Source organism: Neomonachus schauinslandi, chromosome 6 (assembly GCF_002201575.2).
Source record: "Neomonachus schauinslandi chromosome 6, ASM220157v2, whole genome shotgun sequence".
Taxonomy (NCBI): Eukaryota; Metazoa; Chordata; class Mammalia; order Carnivora; family Phocidae; genus Neomonachus; species Neomonachus schauinslandi.
In genome coordinates this window covers 81,032,194-81,051,558 of record NC_058408.1, presented here as the reverse complement: position 1 = coordinate 81,051,558, position 19,365 = coordinate 81,032,194, and the positions used below count along the sequence as shown (strand labels likewise).

Below are 19,365 nucleotides of genomic sequence, written 5' to 3'. Positions count from 1 at the left end.
GAGCAGAGACTGTATGGGGCTCACAAGGCCTAGGGGGGTGGCGCAAGGAAGGAAGGAGCGGGGGATGCCTGCGTCAATATCTTAGGCCTTGTGAGCCCCATACAGTCTCTGCTGTGTATTCTTTTTTTTTTTTTCATATGTCTCTTTTAAAAGATAAAAACTGCTCTTAGCTCACAGGCCATACAAAAACAGGCTGTGGGCTGGATTTGGTCCTCGGGCCCAGGTTAGAACAAACCCAGCATTTATCACCAAGCTCCCACCCCATCTTTATCCTGTTATTGTTGCCGGGACAAGTTGGAATTGGGCTTGGGTTTTCATCTCCTGCTTAGAGAGTGCTGTTTGCTTTGAACAAATCTTACTGATCACCTACGCAGGTGCCTGAGGCCAGAGGCAGTAAGTTGGGATTTCTTCCCCGAAGGGCCACTGACTATGGGGAAGGACACACGGAAATGGGAGTGCCCTGAGCCACATGCCACCCACAGCTCACAGAAGGGAACCTGTCTCCTGTCGGCCAGGGGCTGGGGAGACACAGACGAGGGCCCTCCACCGGCTTGATGTATTGTGACATCATCAGCCTTCTACCCCTTTCCTGGCAGACACACTTGCTATACGTAATCCGCAGGGCAGAAATCCCCCCCACACAGGGACCTCAGCTCCCCAGGCTGCACCCTATCTCATGAGTAGGTCAAGTAATGTCATGAGGGCTGACATTACTTGGTGACAGTCCTTACAGCGGTGACACAAAGTGGGATGTCTCCAATGGTCACTCTTTCATCTCTACGATTGTTCCTCTAGGATGCACGTTGCATGTTTTTAAAAGAACCAGTGGCGTTTGTTACTATTTAAGTGTAAAGGCAAATCTCTTTGCTCTGGTTTGTTCCTGGCGGCAGCTTCCTGGGGTTCAGAGCATTGGGATGGAAAGGTGGTGCTTGGGGGAAGTCTGGGTGGCTCCAGTTCCTCCCCTTGGGGCCGTTCCGAGCAGATACAGTCCCTCTTCCCAGGACAGCCCTTTGCAGTTGTGGTGGCAGATGTACTCTCCCAGGACCTGTCCGCAAGGGGTGGGACATTCTCAGTTCCTTTCATTGTTTCTGATGGGATGTGGTTTTCACTGTCCTGGTGCCCGTCGGCCCCACCCAGTGGACCACGGTGAGCCAGGGGCAGCTCCAGGAGCAGAAGGAGGCCTCACTCCCAGCGTTCCGCCACATTGCTCCCTCTCTGGCAAGTATTGAGGGCTGTTCTGTCCGGGGTAGATACAAGGAGCCCCGTCGGGGCCGTCTTGGGCTGCTCAGGCTGCTCTAACCGAATACCACGGTGGCTTCACAGCCAGTTATTTCTCTCCGTTCTAGAGCTGGGAGTCTGAGGTCGGGGTGTCACCATGGTTGGGCTCTGGTGAGAGCCTGTCCTGGTTGCACATGGCAGCTTCTCCTTGGGTCCTCACGTGGTGGAGAGCAGGGAGAGCGCTCTCTAGGGCCCGTTCATGAGGACACTGTTGCCCTTCACGTGGGCTTCACCCTCCTGACCTAACTGCCTCCCAGAGGCCTCACCTGCTGATGCCATCACATGGAGGAGCAGGATTTCAGCCTGTGATTTGGGGGGGACCCCAGCAGGCCGTCCGTAGCCGGTACCACACTGCCTCCAGCTAGGGCAAGAGTCCCCAGGGAATGTCAGAATGCTCCTCACTCCTGAGGCAGGAAGTTATTTTGGGGAGGGAAAGACACCTGAGGCACTTTCGCTGCTAACTTACATTGTAGTTCTGTGTACTTTGGTGCACAGATCGTGGCCGTGATAAAACGTGGCCCACGGCGGCCACACGGGGCCTTCCTTCCAGGAGCCTTTGGGCCTGGCCGGCCACTGACCCCCCCGGCTAAGCTCCCCTTGCTGGAAAAGGTCTCCTCCTTGCTACTAAGATGCTCTTTTATGTGCGTGTCATGCACATTTGGAACAATTGCAGGCAGGGCCCTGACCTGCAGATCGTGCCCCACGGTGGCGGTTGCCATAGGAGCGGCTCAGAAACATAGTGATGATCGTGGCACCTTGTATGGTCAAGGTCCTTTCCATTCACGAGGCTGAAGAGAGAGAATGCTGCCAGGGAGGTTGATCTGCATGGTCAGTCTTCATCTGTCCCAGCGAGACGGCAGGTGCTTCTCCCTGTGGCCTCTGCCCAGGGGAGTCAGCGGGCCCCAGGGCAGGACTGGGCTTCTGTGACCCAGGCCCAGCTCCTTCCTCCCCCTGACAGGTGGGGCCCACGCCCCCTGAGAAGCAAGGCTGCAGCGGACGGGTGGGGCTTCCCAGGGCAGAGGCCCCAGGCTGCCCTCTGGGAAGGCTCTTCATGTCCTAGAGTTTTGGTTTTTTTTTTTTTAAACATTTTATTAATTTATTTGGGGGAAAGAGCATGAGCCAGGGCAGAGGTTAGAGGGAGAAACAGGGGGCCTGATGCGGGACTTGATCTCAGGACCTCGGGATCACGACCTAAGCCGAAGGCAGATGCTGAACCTACTGAGCCACCCAGGTGCCCTTCATGTCTAGAGTTTTAAAGGTAGAAGGCACTGAATGGGTATTGGGACTAACCCTCTTGTCTCACGGATGGACACTAAGGCCCAGAAAGGCGAAGAGAGGTCATCAGGGCTGAGCCAAGCAGGTTCATGGCTGTCTGGCCAGCCACACCCCTGAATCCAGACACTCAGGTGCCCGATGACGAGGAAAAGCAAGAAAATTGAAGGCCAGGCTCCGTGTGTTGCTGGTTGACTGTGAGGGGCGCTCTCCAGGGCGCCACTGCCCCTCCTGGGCTGCCTGCCGGCCTAGAGCCTTCTGGGGCAGCCTGGCTGGTGTGGGCGCTGTCAGATGGAGCCCAGTTCTGTTGATGAGGACAGGGAGGCCCTCCTGAGCCACTGGATGCGTGGAGGCGGGAGCAGAACTTGGCTGGACTGGTGGGAATTGGAAACAGGAGAGGACGGGAGGAAGCAAGCAGAGATGCCTCTTTCCTGTCAGACCTTTCCCTCTGTTCCCTGAGTGAGCACTGAGAGTCGGGGGCAGTATAGGCAAGAGACCCAGCTCGTGCTCCCTGTCCCACTATGCGGTGGCACTGACATGCATGTGCGTATGTGCGTGCACGCGGGTGCCTGGAAGGGCGTCTTAGGTGCTGGGTCAGCAGACAGGACAGTACAGCAGAGCTCTTGGGAGGGCTGGAGCTGGCTAACAGCACTTGCAGGGAAGTTCAGAGCGGAGGTAAGATCACTGTGCATCCCAAGATCACATGCAAAAGCAGCTCACTTAATTGCTGGGGACTCTGTCTGTGTTCTTTGGGACAGCACGAGGCCAGGAAGTGAGCAGGACCCGCTCCTCGAGGCGTGAGCTTGCCAAGTTCAAAGGCAGAAGTTGAAATGGTGAAGACCTGACCCTGGAGCTCAGTCACCTCCCTGGGGACCCCTCACATGTGGCCAGCCCAGGACCCGGACACAGCTCACCTTGGCTTCAGGCTACTGCACCCCGTAATTCTGTGGCACAAACAGCGTATACGCCTTTTTCCTTCATGGCATTCCATGGCTTTAAATGCATGGTCCATCTCCACGCACATGAAGACACCATGCTTGCCTCGCTTTCGCAGAGAGCTGTCCTGATGGCTGACCCCCTGGAGTTGGCTTATGCTCGTCCTTGGGGATTCCTGCAGAATGGGAGAAATGTGCCATTTGGGTCTCAGGGACTCTGGTTGTCGTGTCACCCTGCTCTGGTGAATGAGGGTGCTCAGCATGGGGAAACTCAGACGGAGGCAGCTGACCACTGGCTGTCACCTGGGGAGACCAGGGCCTCGGGTTTGCATAATTTCCCCAATATATCAGGAAGTGGGCAGCACGGAGGAACCATAAGAGCGAACGGCGAATGTGTCTTGGTTCCTAACCTTTCTGAGTGTGAAAATTCCTTTTATGGTCAAGAAGGACTCTGTGGTCATGGTTTAGTAGTTGTGCATTTAGAATCATGGTTGGAGAACACGGACAAGGACTAATGACGGTAGCAAACACATAAACACAGAGTGTCTGTGAGGTGACCAGCATTTGTCTAAGTGCAAGACCTGGGTTAATTCAGCTAATCCTCACAGAAACCTACTAGATGGGTACTGTGATTAATTTCATTTGACAGGTGAGATACTTGAGGCACAGAGAGGTTAGGTAACTTTTCCACAGTCACACAGCTGACAATTGGTGGAGCCAGGATTCAGGTCCAGGTGAGCCAGCTTGAGTGCACACTCTTGATCATCTTTACATGTCTCTGTGCCAGAGAAAGGCACAAAGCTGTGGCCTATGGTCAGTGGGACACCGGGCCTTAGCGAGAATGTGTGTTGCGAACATGTCATCATGGGCGAACAAACAAGTTGCACAAGGGTGTGGAAAGTGTTAATAGTGTTCAGATGAAGTGAAAACCCACACAAGATGGTACTCTGTATTTTTTACATATGGTATATTGATATATTAGGTGTTATTTGTAAATGCACACGTACATGGTAAAATTATAAGCCTTCCTGGGTGTGGTAAGGCTAGATTCAGAAAGGGATTACCTCCGCAGAGGAGGGATTAGAACCAGTGAGAGAGATGCCGGGGGCTTCAGGGATACCTTTTTCATTTGTTAAAAATGAAAACCGAGTTGGAACAAAGATGGCTGTGTTCCAGGTTGAACTGTGCGGTGGGTACATGAGTGTGGGCTAGGTAGTTTCTTTTTTTTTTTTTTTTTAAGATTTTTAAAAAATTTGTCAGAGAGAAAGAGAGAGAGAGCACAAGCAGGGGGAGGGGCAGGCAGAGGGAGAAGCAGGTTCCCCACTGAGCAGGGATCCTGACTCAGGACTCCATCTGAGGACCCCAGGATCATGACCTGAGCCAAAGGCAGACGCTTAACCCACTGAGCCACCCAGGCTTCCGTGGGGTAGGTAGTTTCTTTGGGTGTACATGACGTACGTACTTTATAATGAATCTTAACCCTACCGTAAATTTGGAGCATTTTCAAGTGAATCTGCGTACATACATTTGAAGAGAGAGTGCGTGTGTGAGTGAGAGAGACATACTGGTTTCTTTCGACTTCGGCCTGCTTGGCGCACACAGCCTCTGACCCGCTCAGCTCCTGGAAGGGTCTCCCCGGGGGCCCTAGCCCACGGCCAGACCTCTGCCCAGCGGGGCAGGTGTGTGCAGGCTGGAGCCTGTTAGGGCTGGGGAGTGTCTGCTCAGCCTGTTCATTTCCAGGGAGTGGGGGCCCAGAAGGGCAGACCCAGGGACCCGGGTCATGTGGGGTGGGGGGAGTTTATAGGGCAGAATGGCTACATACAGCGCCTCTGAATCAAGTGCAAGTCTGGAAGCACAGTGCTCCATTCAGTCGCCACAGACACTGCCTCTGGGGACAGAGAGGTTACTTTTGTTTAGTTTGTCTGAATGCACAAGGGACACTGTCATACCCACAAAGAATAGCATGGTCGTTTCTGCCAGAAGCAGCCAACATGACATTAGGAAAAATGATCGTGAGGCAGCAAATGCCAACTTGAGTCAGTAGGAGGACGAACAGGCAGGCAAGAGTGCAAAGGGTGGAACAGAGTTGGTGAGAGGGTCAGAGACTGTAATTTATGGGGGGAGGGAGGCTGAGGTCAGCAGCCGCTCTAGAGACTCTGCTTCTGTCCCAGCAAGGACGTCACCTACTGGGCCCTCCTGCATCATCTGAAAGGTGGTGCAAGGGGCCTGGGGTTACTGACGGGACCCTGGGCAGGCCTGTAGGTGGGGCAGGAGGTTGCCCACATTACAGCCCAGTCTCAGGGGTCGGCCTGGGGCAGCTTCCAGCTTCACCTCATGCCAACCCAGAACTTGGTCTTAAATCAGAACCCGAGGAGCCAGGATCGCTCACAGTGACGTCTGCACCCCTGGATGGCCTCTTGGGAAATCACCGAGCTTTGTTCCCATGGTCCCAGTTTTAGGCAGGACTTTATGACACAGTGGAGGTGATGCTGAGGCCACAGGCATCTGCGACGGGAAATGCTATATTTCTGAGACACAGCATCAGCTTCCCATGGAAGTGGCTGCGTGCTCGCGCCCTGCCCTGCCCTCCAGCCCTCATGGCCACAGCGGCTCCTAAAAACCCTGGGGTTCTCACCAGCTGTGTAGACACCAAAGGGATGGCAGGGAAAGGAGACCTGACCCCATTGTCTGCCCTTCTGTTTCCCTAAGGAGCAGCTGGGACTCTCCCTTCAGGTCAGGGTTCCAGCCAGGCCTCCCGGTCCCCCAGGGCCACCTCCCCTGCCATCTCTGTGACCCCCTCTTGGGCTCTCCTTCCTGCCTCAGTTTCCCCACCGTTCACCTCCCTCTGGGGGCACCCTCCACCGCCCTCTGCTGTCTGGCCTCTCCCTCCCTCCATTGGTGCAGGGCTGAGACCCCTTCTCATGACGTCTCGGTCTCCTGATCTTAAAACCAAGGCCCCAGTCCCCCTGAATGGCCCCTCTCTTTCATTTCCCAAAAGCACCCTCCCCCCCCCCGCCCCCCCCCCCCCCCCCCGGGCATGTCCCCACCCAGGCCCCTCTCTCCCTGGTCCGCTGCTCACTTCCCTCCTGCTCCTGCACATTTGTTGGGGACATAACCCGCCTTCCAGGAGGCACCCCGTTTCAGGGATGCTGTATTCCCAGCCCTGTGCGGCCATCCCCGCCGCCAATTTTAGAACATTTTTATCACCCCCCCCAAAGAAACCCTGTAGCCCGAGCGGTCACTCCCTGTGTCTCCCCAAACCCCCCTGACCTGAGTCACCCCTCCCCTACCTTCTGTCTTTGATGTGCCTTTAAACACATGCGTCCGTTTTCACCTTCCTGCTCAACCCACCAGCGGCGCTTTGCTTCTCGTCCTCACCCCTGCGCCCTCTTAAAGCACAGCTCTGCTTGCTGACTGTTACCCCACCGCACCCCTCCTGCGCTGCCGCCCAGGGCCTGTCCGGCCTTCCCTGCCTCGCTCTGCTGCCCCTTGGCCTAGCCCCGCTGCTGTGACGCGGCCCTCCCTGGGGCGCTGAGGTGCCCCCCGCCAGACAGCCTCCCCGCCTCATGCCTCCTCGGGCCATATTCACATTCCCCCACAGCCCCTGGCTCGTGCGCCTTCCCCCCCATCTCACACCCCTTCACACCCCCTCACACCCCCCTCACACCCCCTCACACCCCCTCATGCCTCATCACGCCTCATCATGCCCCCTCACACCTCCCCTCTCCTATCTCCTTATACCTCCTCTTCATACCTCTCTACGCCTCCCTAACCATCTCGGGCCTCCTCACACCTCCCCATACCCCCTCACACCTTCTCACCCCTTTCCACACCCTCTCACACCCCCCCATACCCTCTCACATCCCCTCATGCCTCATCACGCCCCCTCACACCTCTCCTCTCCTATCTTCTCATACCCCTTCACATTTCATCCTCTCACACCTCCTCTTCATACCTCTCTACGCCCCCCCTACACCATCTCGTGCCTCCTCATACCTCCCTATGCCCCCTCACACTTACTCACCCCTTTCCACATCCTATCACACCTCCTCACACACTCTCACACCTCCTCACACCCTCTCACACCTCCCCACACCCTCTCACACCTCCTCACTCCTCCCTGCACCTCTCCACACCATCTCATGCCTCCTTGCACCTCCCCACACCTCTGCACACCCCCTCACACCTGTCCACATCTCCCCACACCTCCTCACACCTCCTCAGATCACCTCACACCTCTCTACACCTCTCCTCTTCTCACACTGCTGGCATGTCTGTGTCTGATTGTGAGTTTCTTGAGGTCAGAGACCAGCTTGTCCCCATTTTTACAGTTCTTGAGTCTGGATTCAGTGCACCATGCGGTGGACCTGATGTGAATTCCATCAATCTGAATGTGGGAATGATCTGAATTTTTGTCTGGCCTCAAGTTTTCCTTAGCTTTTCACACGGTCTCTGTCTTCCTTCTCTCCGATTTTATGGGTCTTAAGCAGGCAAAGCCTGTGCTGTCAGGAGCACAATAAAATGGGAAAGGGTAATTAATCTTTGTCTGCCTCCCCCTCAGGAGCTGTCTCCTCCCAGCGGGGTTCCTGCTGAGGTCAGCGGGAGCCAGCGCAGACTGTAGGAGATGGGCAGCGAGATAAGGGATCCCCGGCAGGCCAGAGAGCAGGGCTTACCCAGAACATTTAGCTCCAGTTCTGGGCAAGAACAACCTTTAATGACGTCTCTTGAAGCACAGATTGGGGTGGGGGTGGGTAGGAGAGTTTGGATTTATTTTGCTGGAAACCTGATCCGGACATTTATACATTTTAATTAATGGAGGCAAAAATTGTATTGTAAAAAATGCACGTATATATGTATTTATACGTGTGTGGGCACGTATACATGTATCTGTATGTGCGTATACTTGCTCTGTGTGTATGTGTGTGTGTGTGTATACACAATAACAGAATATTGCAGTTTAAAGTGTCAGGAATTTAAATGCAACTCTGAGGAACTTAACCTTAAGAATTAACTTGAAGGATGAAGGAAGATTTTCTTAGCACAGCTTGAATAGATCCAATTGCATTTAAGACATAGATGTGTCACAAATGATCAGCAGTGGATTGAGTTTTTACAAATCACGGTCAGGGCTTGTATTTTGATGTGGTTATCACCTTGGCTTTTAGTTTCGAGAGGATCAAATGATTTACTGACCATCAGATTGTGCCTTTCCCTGGTGATGACTTTTTCCCTCCAGGCAGGGATGAGTTTGAGCTCGGCGGGGTGGGGCCCAGGGCCCCCCTCAGGGTGGGACGCCTCACCCGTGGGCCCCTCGAGCTCTGTGTGCTGCATGGCTGGTGGCCCTGTGTAAGGGGCGGGGGGTGGGGGGGAGTCTGAATATCATTTTAAAGTTCTCCTTCTTGTTTGTTGTGTTATAATTACCGTGAGTCTTACTAAGGCTGCGGTGAACAGTGTCCATCCATGCTTGGTGCGTAGGGCAGTGTTTCCCAAACTCTGTGCCCCAGAACACTCAGAAGACCATAAGCAGCCAAGTAAGTTTGGAAAACTGCATGCCGTATGTTTTGCTTGAAGATTTACAACAGGTATTAGTCTTTTCAAGACTGGGAAATTCCTGCAGGGAAAAACCGTTTAGCCTGACAGTTTCTAAATGTATTTGATCACATGAGGCTTATTTCCAGTAACATTTATTAGTTCTCAATTCTGTAGGAACACCTTGAGAAGCCCTGCCTCAGAATAAATTTGTAGAAGTGGAAGTGTTGGAACGAAGCATGGGATTGCTTAGATGGCTGCAATACTAGACCCAACATTTGACAGTCACGGCTGGGAACCCCATCCTTCACCATGTTCCGGGAAGGGTGTCCTGGGTCCAGGCTGGCCTTGGATGCCATCCTCCCACACCTGCCTCTGTTCAGTCCACTCCCAGCCCAACGTGTGCAGGTGAGCTGCAGAGGCCAGGGGCTGCAGGAAGTCAACAAGTGTCTGTTGTTGGGTTTATAAAGAAGGTGACTAGGTGGGTTGTGTTTCCCTCCTTCCTCAGCTCTTGGCTGGGTCTTTCATTCTGCACATCCCGGCCCTGAACACCCAGCACGGGCAGGTGGGGGGAGCAAGCAGGGAGCCTGATTCGCCATGACTTGACCCTGATCCACCCATACTTCCCCCTGCCACCAGGAGCTGCAAGTGCCAGAGGGCGGCAGGACAGGGCTGGGGAGCAGAGGAGGCCGATGTGCCCACCACGAGGCAGAGCCCACGGCTTGCTCACCTGCTCGCTGCCTGAGCTTGGACCAGCTGAGGCCGGAGCCTTTCTGGTCTGCATCCCATCTTGTGTCCTCTGGGTCTCTCCTCTCCGGCTCTAAGCCTGTTGAAGGCAGGACTGCTCATATTTTTCTCTTAGTCCTGCCAGCGCTTTGCACAGAGCCGAGTCCACAGGATGGGACCACCTCATGCCCCGTCTGGGGGATGCTGTCCCATGGAGTGCCCTTGGGCTGTGCCTGGTGTGAATGAGTAACCTAAGTCACTCTGGCTGAGGTTACCTGCTACCAACCAAGCCCCCTAAGTGTGGCACAACATTAAAAATATTTGGGTATTGACAGGGTTAAGCACTTTTTAAAAATACTGTAGTTTCTTCTCTACACTTTGATATCTGTGAATTCTTTTTTTTTTTAAGATTTTATTTATTTGAGAAAGAGAGCACAAGCAGGGGGAGTGGGAGAGGGAGAAGCAGGGAGCCCGATGTGGGGCTCGATCTCAGGACCCCGGGATCATGACCTGAGCCGAAGGCAGATGCTTTACTGACTGAGCCACTCAGGCATCCGGTATCTGTGAATTCCTAATTAAGAATTACTAAAATTTTAAAACAAGAATTATTAAAAGTGAGGTCCCCAAGTACTATTTAAGAAGGATTTTTCTGAAACTGTTGTTCTGTGTTGTGTGAATCAGTCATATTTTGTAGCAAAACTTTGGAGTCATGTATTAATCTGTTCCTTATTCCTAAGAGTGGTTGTTTTGTAACATTTCTCCTTACGGGCTGCAGAGAAACACCAAAGGTGATGAGACTTGCCTAAAATCCCAGGGGAGATTGTCAGGTAAAGCTGGACTCAGGATCCCTTTAGAGTAAGGGCAGTGTCCTTTGTCCCCTGTTTGTCTTATTTCAATTTATTTGTGATGTCAACCCCTCCTTCCTTCCAAAAACAATTTAGGACAGATATAGAACCCATGTCAGAAACAAAATCATTTCTAAGTTCAGAATGCTTACCTGTGAAGCTTGGTAGATTTGCTTCCTGTGAAGTCTGTGGGAATCTCTGTGCTTCCCTCTCCCCAGGAGTCTGTTTCTGGGAGTCCCCCAGTGGCAGCGCATTACTGGACGTCGGAGGGAGGGCAGGAGTGTGTGTGTCCGGGGGGCTGTCCGGGGACCTCGAGCGTCCCCCGATCTCTGTTCTTTGCCCTGTGCCCTGACTCTCTGTGTCCACTGATCATTGTGATTGCCTCTTTCAGCGTGTTTTAAATGAATGATTGCAAAGCTAGTCAAGAGGAGCAATATTTCTCAAGAGGTGGTCCTTGGACTAGCTGAATCAGAATCACCTGGGCCAGGGAATTTATTAACTTGCAGATTCCTGGGCCCCTCCCCAGACCCACGGGGTTGGCCCCTCTGAAGGAGATTGCATCTTTAGCAAGTTGCCCGGGTGATTCTTTTTTTTTTTTTTCTCTTTTAATGGAAGTGTAATTGACACACAGTGTTGTTAAGAATTTTAGGTGTACAACATAGCGATTGGACAAGTCTATACATCACTCAGTGCTCACCGTGATGAGTGCAGTCACCATCTGTCACCATACCACATGATTACAATACTGAATATCTTCCCTATGCTGTACTTCTCATCTTTGTGACTTATTTATTCTATAACTGAGAGCTTGTACCTCTTAATCCGCTTCACCTATTTTGCCCAGCCCCGCACCCACCTCTCCTCTGGCCACCACCATTTTCCTGCATTCAGAGTCTGTTTGTTTGTTTTGTTCTGTTTTCTCAGATTGCACATCTATATGAAATCATATGGTAGTTGTCTTTCTCTGACTTATCTCACTTAGCATAATACACCATATGTCCAACCACGTTGTCACAAATGGCAAGATCTCATTCTTTTTTTTAAGACCAATTAATATTCCATTGTATATACATACCGTCGTCTTTATCCATTCATCTGTCAGGGGACACTTAGGTTGCTTCTATATCTTGGCTCTTGGAAATAATGCTGCAGTGAACATAGGGGTGCAGATATCTTTTCAAATTAGTGTTTTTGTTTTCTTTGGGTAAATACCCAGTGGTGGAATTACCAGATCGTATGGTATTTCTTTTTTTTTATGTGTTTTGAAGGCTCTCCATACTGTTTTCCACAGTGGGCCTCATGCACATGTAAGTCTGAGAATTATCTACTGAGGGTCCTCAGAAGAATGCCTTTTAGAAAGCTCCCAGAGGGAAATGGCTTCTCCTGTTGCATATGTATTCTGGGAACTGACCCATACAGTCCCCGTGGAGGCTCCCTTGTGCATCTGCATCAGCACACTTAGCCACGTACTTGGGATCCGCTGAAGAATTTCCTGGGGTTACATTCAGATATCCTTCTTGCATGGATTTCTCACTGCATCTTCCTCAGGCAAGGGGGCAACAATATTTAACCCCTGGGTGGCCTCAGAGGTCCCAGAGCTGCCTGTTCTCTCCTCCCCTCCCCCAGGAATCATGCTCACCCTGTTCTCCCTTGTCTTTTACTCCATCCAGCTCAGGCAATGTATCTGCTCCTTAGATATTTTCAGGGGCTGAGCAAAACCTGGGAGAAGCACCAAATGCAAAGAGAGCTGAGAAGCAGGAGAGCGTGTGAGGGGTTGGTGGGGAGAGGCGGGACCGAGAGGGCCAGCAGACCAGGCTGAGGCTGGGGGCGGCTTTCGGATCTCCATGCCGAGGGCTTGTGGGCAGCAGGGGATGAAGGTCCCGATAGCATCCACAGCAAGGGCATCGCCCTTCTCCCAGTGGTGTCCCCGCCCATGGACACCAGGGATCCAGGAGAGCACAAGCATGAGCACATGTACCTTACCCCATCCCAGTTCCCCAGCCAGGCCCCCAGCACCCCTGTGGGCACCTGCGCTTGCCTCAGGAGCCCCCGTGTGCATGCGCTGTGGGCCTAGTGGCCATGTCACAGTTGGGGCTGGAGCGTGAGCTGCTGCCTACCTTCTCTCCCCTCTTCGCCTTCTCAGAGGCTCTGCCAGGCCGGCCGCTGCACCCTGCATGGACACGTTAGCAATGGTGCAGGACAGAAAAGATGTGGAGAAATTCCAACACGTGACATTTCTCCTATAGATAATGGTCGTCTGATGCTTCTATAGCCCGGAGACATTGAAAGTGGGCTGCAGAATTTGAGGCCTGGGTAGGTGGACGCTTACATTCAAACAACGTGAATTTGGTGCCAGTGAAAATTGTAAGAAAGGGTGAGGGCCGACTGTTGATCTTTAAGGGAAGTACGGGTTCAAATACGAATCTTATAAGAGAAGTACTTGGCAGTGGTAGACCAGTAGTACCTTTATTTTTTCCTTTTTTAACCATTTTCATCATTTTAAAATGTCTTTACTTTGGAAATTGTGTGGATAGCTTGGAAAATCTTTAGCTTAACATTCTGACAAAGCAGACATCTCAGTTTCGAACATGGGCCCTGGCACCTGGGTATAAAGGGAAAGAGGAGTTCCGAGTGATGATGTTGGTTTGTTGGTGACAGTATACTGTATCCCCAACCCCCATGTTGTTCTGTCATTGCAGGTGATTTTCAAAGCCAAGTCAAAATATTCTCCAGAATTACTCAAATACCGGTAAGTACCCTGGGCGGGGGGGGGATTTCCATCCTCATTTGGCAAATATATTTTTGACTATTTAAGACTCAGGTTAGGCACCCTGAAGCAGAAATGTAGTCTGTGTCCTTGAGCAAACACTCTGTAAAGATGTCCTAAACAACACAACCACTCACGGAATGAGCAATCTCTGCCCCGGGCTGCTGTGTACTGTTGAGAGTCCCAGGAATTTTGTGGAAGAAGTCAGTCCATGTCGGGCTGAAAGGAGAGGCTCATAATCTGGAAGGGAATGCCTTAAATCACATGCCAAGTTTATAAGAAGAGGTGGATAGGCATGTTTTTCCTGTGGAGACGGTTCATAGATTTCCCCACATTTTCAGATGTCTGTGACCCCAGCACCCTCAAGAGCAAAGAAACCAGTGGCTTAAAGATTGGTCAGATTTGATCAGAGGGGAAGGGGAGACAAGGCATTCAGAAGACATGGGGCAGGTACACGGTGATCTGATGTCCCTGCTTAGGAGAGCTCCAATGGCATGCATGGGCAGACATTTCTGGAAAGGCGATTTTAGCCACTTACCTTCGTGAATCAAAATGAAAATTTGATTCTTTCGTGATTTTAAAAATAAGTAAAAATGTATGCATATTGTATTTTATTTAAATATATAATTTTAAATTTATAAACATTATTTAAAATTCTGAAAGTGGGGCACCTGGGTGGCTCAGTTGGTTAAGCATCTGCTTTCAGCTCAGGTCATGATCCCGGGGTCCTGGGATCGAGCCCCACGTCGAGCTCTCTGCTCAGTGGGGAGCCTGCTTCTCCCTCTCCCTCTGCCTGCCACTCACCCTGCTTGTGCATTCTCCCCCCTTCAGATAAGTAAAACCTTTAAAAAAATAAAGTTCTGAAAGCATATTTTTCTCCAGATAAAACTGACATATAACAATATATTAGTTTCAGGTATCCCACAGAATGATTTGATATTGGTATATATTGCAAAATGATCACTTCAGTAAGTCTAGTTAACATCCATTATAACATACATGGTTACAAAAATTGTTGTTTCCTGTGATGAGAACTTTTAAGATCATGAAAATGTATATTTTGATCTCCATTTGATATCCAAGGAAACTGAAATTCAGAAAGTAATATGACAATACTCAGGCCAAGAGATAAGTCATGAGACTGATGGTGCCATGTTTGTTTTTCTCATCTGATCTTGAAGTCTTTGTTCACTACTTTTTGGGTAGTTTGGTGTATGGTTCTACCAGACTACTCAACTGGGACTTCAGGGTCCACCAAGAAAAATGTTGGCCCTAAGGAGAACCCTTTAAAGGAGCGGTTCCAAGTACGCGATCCTCTCCCTTCTCTGGTAACAAAATAGCTGGCCTTTCCTCCGTACCCATAATCTCTACCTCCAGCCTCTTGACTAGAAATGTAGATCAAACAGGGGGACTGGGGAGCCAAAAATGGGTGAAGACTGGGGAGGAGGAAGAATATTCTGATTGGATCATGGAGCTGGTCTTGTCTTGGAAGTGGTTGGTTGAGGCTGAGGTAATGTGGTATCTTCTAGAAGTGAAATACGAAAGCACTGGTCAGAAAGGAAGGCTGTTTCAAAAGTTTTCAGCCTCTGAGCCCTTGGGGGATGGGGTCTATTAGATGAGAAGGTGTGTGCGTGGGGCAGTGCTTGATCCTTGAACCAAAGTGCAGACACCCAAGATAGGCTGTTTTTAGTGGGAGGGGATTTGCAGAGACGAAGGGAGAAGACCAGGAGAAATTCAGTTGGATGAGATGTTCGGGCCGGAGAAGGTAGAAGAGTTTCTCGAAGCCAGGAGGGTGAGGTACCAATGGGAGGATCCTATTAACTCCGATGTAATAATGAAGAAATCCTCAGAGTTCTTCGTGTTTACGCCCATCTTCTGTCTTCTCTGTTCAGTTCCCCACTTCTCTTAAGCCAGATGCTACAGCAGACATTTCAGGCCATGATTTATCCCTTGAGATGCTTTGGTATGTTGGCTTCTAAATAGACCGGCTTCCCTAATTGAACCACAACTCATCTGAAAAGAAACACAAACCATCAGTCTAGAACTAGTCGAAACTTCTCACCCCAAGCTCCTCCTATAGCTGCTCCATGTTTTTGAAGATGATTTATATTCAGCCCAACCAAGAACCACTTCATTTTCCACTGAAGTCCCCCCTTTCCCTGACACACCTGTGAGCTCTCAGCTTTGCTGGAGTTGGTACTCATTTGACTCAGTTTTTCTCTTTCTCAGCCTATATTTTTCAATCTTTGGCTTAGGAAGTGTGAATACTGGGCAGGGGGAGCTCAAGAACACTGATTTTAAGCATTTTTTTTTTAAAGATTTTTTTTTTTTAAAGATTTATTTATTTATTTGAGAGAACGAGAATGAGAGAGAGAGTACATGAGTGAGGGAGGGTCAGAGGGAGAAGCAGGCTCCTCGCCGAGCAGGGAGCCCGATGCGGGACTCGATCCCAGGACTCCGGGATCATGACCTGAGCCGAAGGCAGTCGCTTAACCAACTGAGCCACCCAGGCGCCCGATTTTAAGCATTTTTAACTGTTTTCCCTCCATCTTTGATTTTTTTAGTGAGTAAAAAGCATAATGAACCGGGCTTTGCTTTTCCGTTCTGGAAGGAATCTAAGATCTCAGAAGAGAAATTTAAACAACGCTTTACAAGCCATTAATACTATCCCCTCACCGTGGGAGGTAGCAGAGTTCTTCTGTGTCGAATTAGCTGGCAGCCCGCAAGCCTGGCACTTCTGTCCCCAGCCCCGTGTGGTCAGCTGCCTTAGAGACTCATCTCTGCGCTTGCCGATCCTTCTGGGCTCACAAGCAAAGTCATCTTCCCAGATGCAGGGTCCCACCGATTTCCTTTCCGTTGGTCTTTTTTTCTCATTATAAACTGTTTATCCTGACCCTGTGGTTTGAGCTGAGAAGAAGTAATTCTGGGGCAGGGTGTAAAACGCTATTGCCATGGAAACGCACCCTTGCGATATGATCTGTTCTGCACCGCCCCCCCTCCCCCAGCCCGCTCGCTCTCCACATCTCCAAATCTCTCTCTCTCTCCCAGAGCTGCAGGCCCAGGGGGAAAAGTTAAGTTTTGCAAGGTATTTTTTTTTTCATTATAAAAGTTATATAAGCTTATTAGAAAAAATTATAAAATAGAAAAAGATTGGAAGTTTGTGAATATAGACATGTGGAAAGAAAGAAACCAAATCTAGTGAACTCCCCCCTCCTGCCCCACAGAATCCTCCTCCAACTCTGAGGAGACACAGTGATGTTTTCCATCGTAGGTTTTCGTATCCATTTCCCAGAGCAGAGTTGTTCTGCCACATTTATGATTTTGCTTTCTGACTTTGACCTTAATGTTGGATTACAAGTACTTTGCCCATATTGTTTCAAGTCTCACAACACGGCCGATTTCTTTAAGACAATACCATGCAGTTCAGCTCAGGTCGTGATCCCGGGGTCCTGGGATTGAGCCCCATGTCATCGTCAGGCTCCCTGCTCAGCGGGGAAGCTGCTTCTCTTCTCTCTCTGCCTCTCCCCCTGCTTTTGTGTGCGCACGCACTCTCAAATAAATAAATAAAATCCTAAAAATATCGGACAGAATTCTGTTTAGCAGGTGGTCCTAGAGGCTTGCAGAACAGGATGGGATCGAAATGGAGGGGCAGGAAAGTTTTAGGCAGGAAGATCAGCTTGTGTAAAGACGGGGGTGGGGACACAGGGATGGGCTTCAGGCCAGCACATAGACTGGCTTAATTAGCATGTGGGGCGCCCATCGATTGACCTGGCTCCATAGACTGATTGGAAGTATAAGGGATTGGAGGGTGCCAGGGTGGGGTTGAGGGTGGCGGTCAGTCTGGACACCATCACATTGGTTTTAGGCAGAAGCATGAGGCCCTGTGGTTGGTGACGATGGGAAAGGGGGCTCACAACTAGGGAAGTAGGAATAAAGAATCTGTTGAACTTGACAACTGATTAAGCTGGGGGTGCAATCAAAGAGATCTTTATAGTTTAGGAGTCTACAAAAAGTTGTGGTGCCTTTCAGAGAAATAGGAAAACCAAGAGGAGTGCTGGAGGGGGAACATCGGGAGTTAGGCTTGGACATGGTCTGAGGTGGCAGGGCCTCCATGGCAGGCTCTTTGGAACATGAGTCTGGCTGTAGGACAGGGCGACAGCTCAAGATGAGCTTCGTGAACTTAGGCGTCCGAGGCTGTAACTGAACCTGCAAGAGTAAGCGTATTTCCCAAGGGGTAGAGGAGAGAGCCAAGGGTGTTGTCACTTTGGGGGAGGAAGAGGAACCAGGGGCAAGCCCAGGCAGAGGAACAGGGTGCAGGCGCAGGGCTGTGGAGCAATGGACAAGGGAGCTCCAGGAAGGCGGGCAAAGATGGCGGCCAAGAGTTGACCCCTTTCCCTTTGGGAGTAGGTCATGGGGGCCTGGGAGAACGTGGGGTCAGCAGGGGAGTTCCTGTGGAGGAAGGAATGACGGGCTGAGGTGAAGACTTTGTAGAAGTTGCTGTTGACAAAAGGGGAAGCTGGGGTGAGACCTCAAGGCTCTGTGGGGTGAGGACAGAGGCATAACAAGAAGGCACAGGACCCACTGGATTCTCACCGCCGCTCTTTGAGGTAGGATGAGAGTCCTCATCTCTCTTTTATGGATAAGGACACGCAGCCCAGAGTGGCCGAGAGACTGGCCTGATGTCTCGGCTCTGTGTGTCTCTGGGTCGCACAGGGCAGATGAGGGCAGGTGGGGAGGAGAAGGAAGGAGTGTGGGATGGAGGCTTGGAGCCACATCATACTAGCTGTCGTGGGTGCCACTTGGTCAGTTTTGAGTTCTGCCTGGCTTCTTCACCCTTTACTTACACGTTGTCTTTCTCCCTGTGTACCCCCCTCCATGGGTCCTGTCAGTGATGACGTCTGGAGCTGGGATTATCATCCAGGATTCTTTTTTTTTTTTTTAAAGATTTTTATTTATTTATTTGAGAGAGAAAAGGAGAGAGAGAGCACAAGCGTGAGGAAGGGGGTCAGAGGAAGAGGGAGAAGCAGACTGCCCGCTGAGCAGGGAGCCCGATGCAGGGCTCGATCCCAGGACCCTGGAATCATGACCTGAGCTGAAGGCAGATGCTTAACTGACTGAGCCACCCCGGTGCCCTTTATGCAGGTTTCTGTGTCCTGGTCTGTTACAGCTTTGGAAGACACTCTCTAGCTTCAAAACCACTTATAGTTGAGAGTTTTCATCTTTTGGATTTAAAATGTAGTCAGCTTAGACCCAGTCTATTTTTGAGCCAAGCAAATCTGTTCCTTATTTGCATGTTTATCGAAGGAAGTAAACAATATGGACAGTCCTGAAGAGAAGCTTGAGGCTGCTGACTTTGGTTTTAGTCAGTCTGAGAAGTCTTTCTATAGACCTTGCACCAGTCACTAAAGAAGTGTGTGGCTCCGGGAATCTACAGGTTAAAAATGGCCAGGGACCTGGCCAGCTTGCCTCCGTTCAGCCTTGGGCAAGGGGCTGTGGCAGATCTGCACCACCTCCCGGAGAGAGGACAAGCGAGGCTCAGAGGGCACCTTCCTGAGGGCACTGTTTGTAGCTGATTTGTCATCTGAATCTGAGAATGGCTACCTCCAAAATCTGCACTCTTGGGTAATGTTAACTGTGGCATGTTCTGCTTCTAGCAGTTAACCAAAAAAATACCGCATTTTCCTTCTGGATTGATCCAGAACATACAGCCAGCCTGCAGGGCGCTGTGCCTTACATTTCTCTCTGGTCCTTTCTAGGTTACCCCTCTACCTGGCCTCACTCTTCATCAGCCTCGTGTTCCTGTTGGTGAATGTAACCTGCGCGGTGCTGGTGAAGACAGGAAACTGGGAGAGGGAGGTCATTGTCTCTGTGCGCGTGGCCATTAACGACACCCTCTTTGTGCTGTGTGCCGTCTCTCTCTCCATCTGTCTCTACAAAATCTCCAAGATGTCCTTAGCCAACATTTACTTGGAGTCAAAGGTAGGTGGGAATGTGGTCAAGAGCCCTTGGTTAA

General features: G+C 50.9%; 1 protein-coding gene across 1 annotated transcript in view; it reads left to right on the top strand.

Moving 5' to 3' along the window:
- GPR137B (G protein-coupled receptor 137B) overlaps positions 1-19,365 on the top strand; it is a 47,518-nt gene that overhangs the window by 7,478 nt on the left and 20,675 nt on the right. Inside the window, exons 2-3 of the mRNA XM_044916011.1 lie at positions 13,285-13,334; positions 19,109-19,331. Of these exons, the coding sequence (XP_044771946.1) occupies positions 13,285-13,334; positions 19,109-19,331 (273 nt within the window). The remainder of the gene's footprint in view (positions 1-13,284; positions 13,335-19,108; positions 19,332-19,365) is intronic.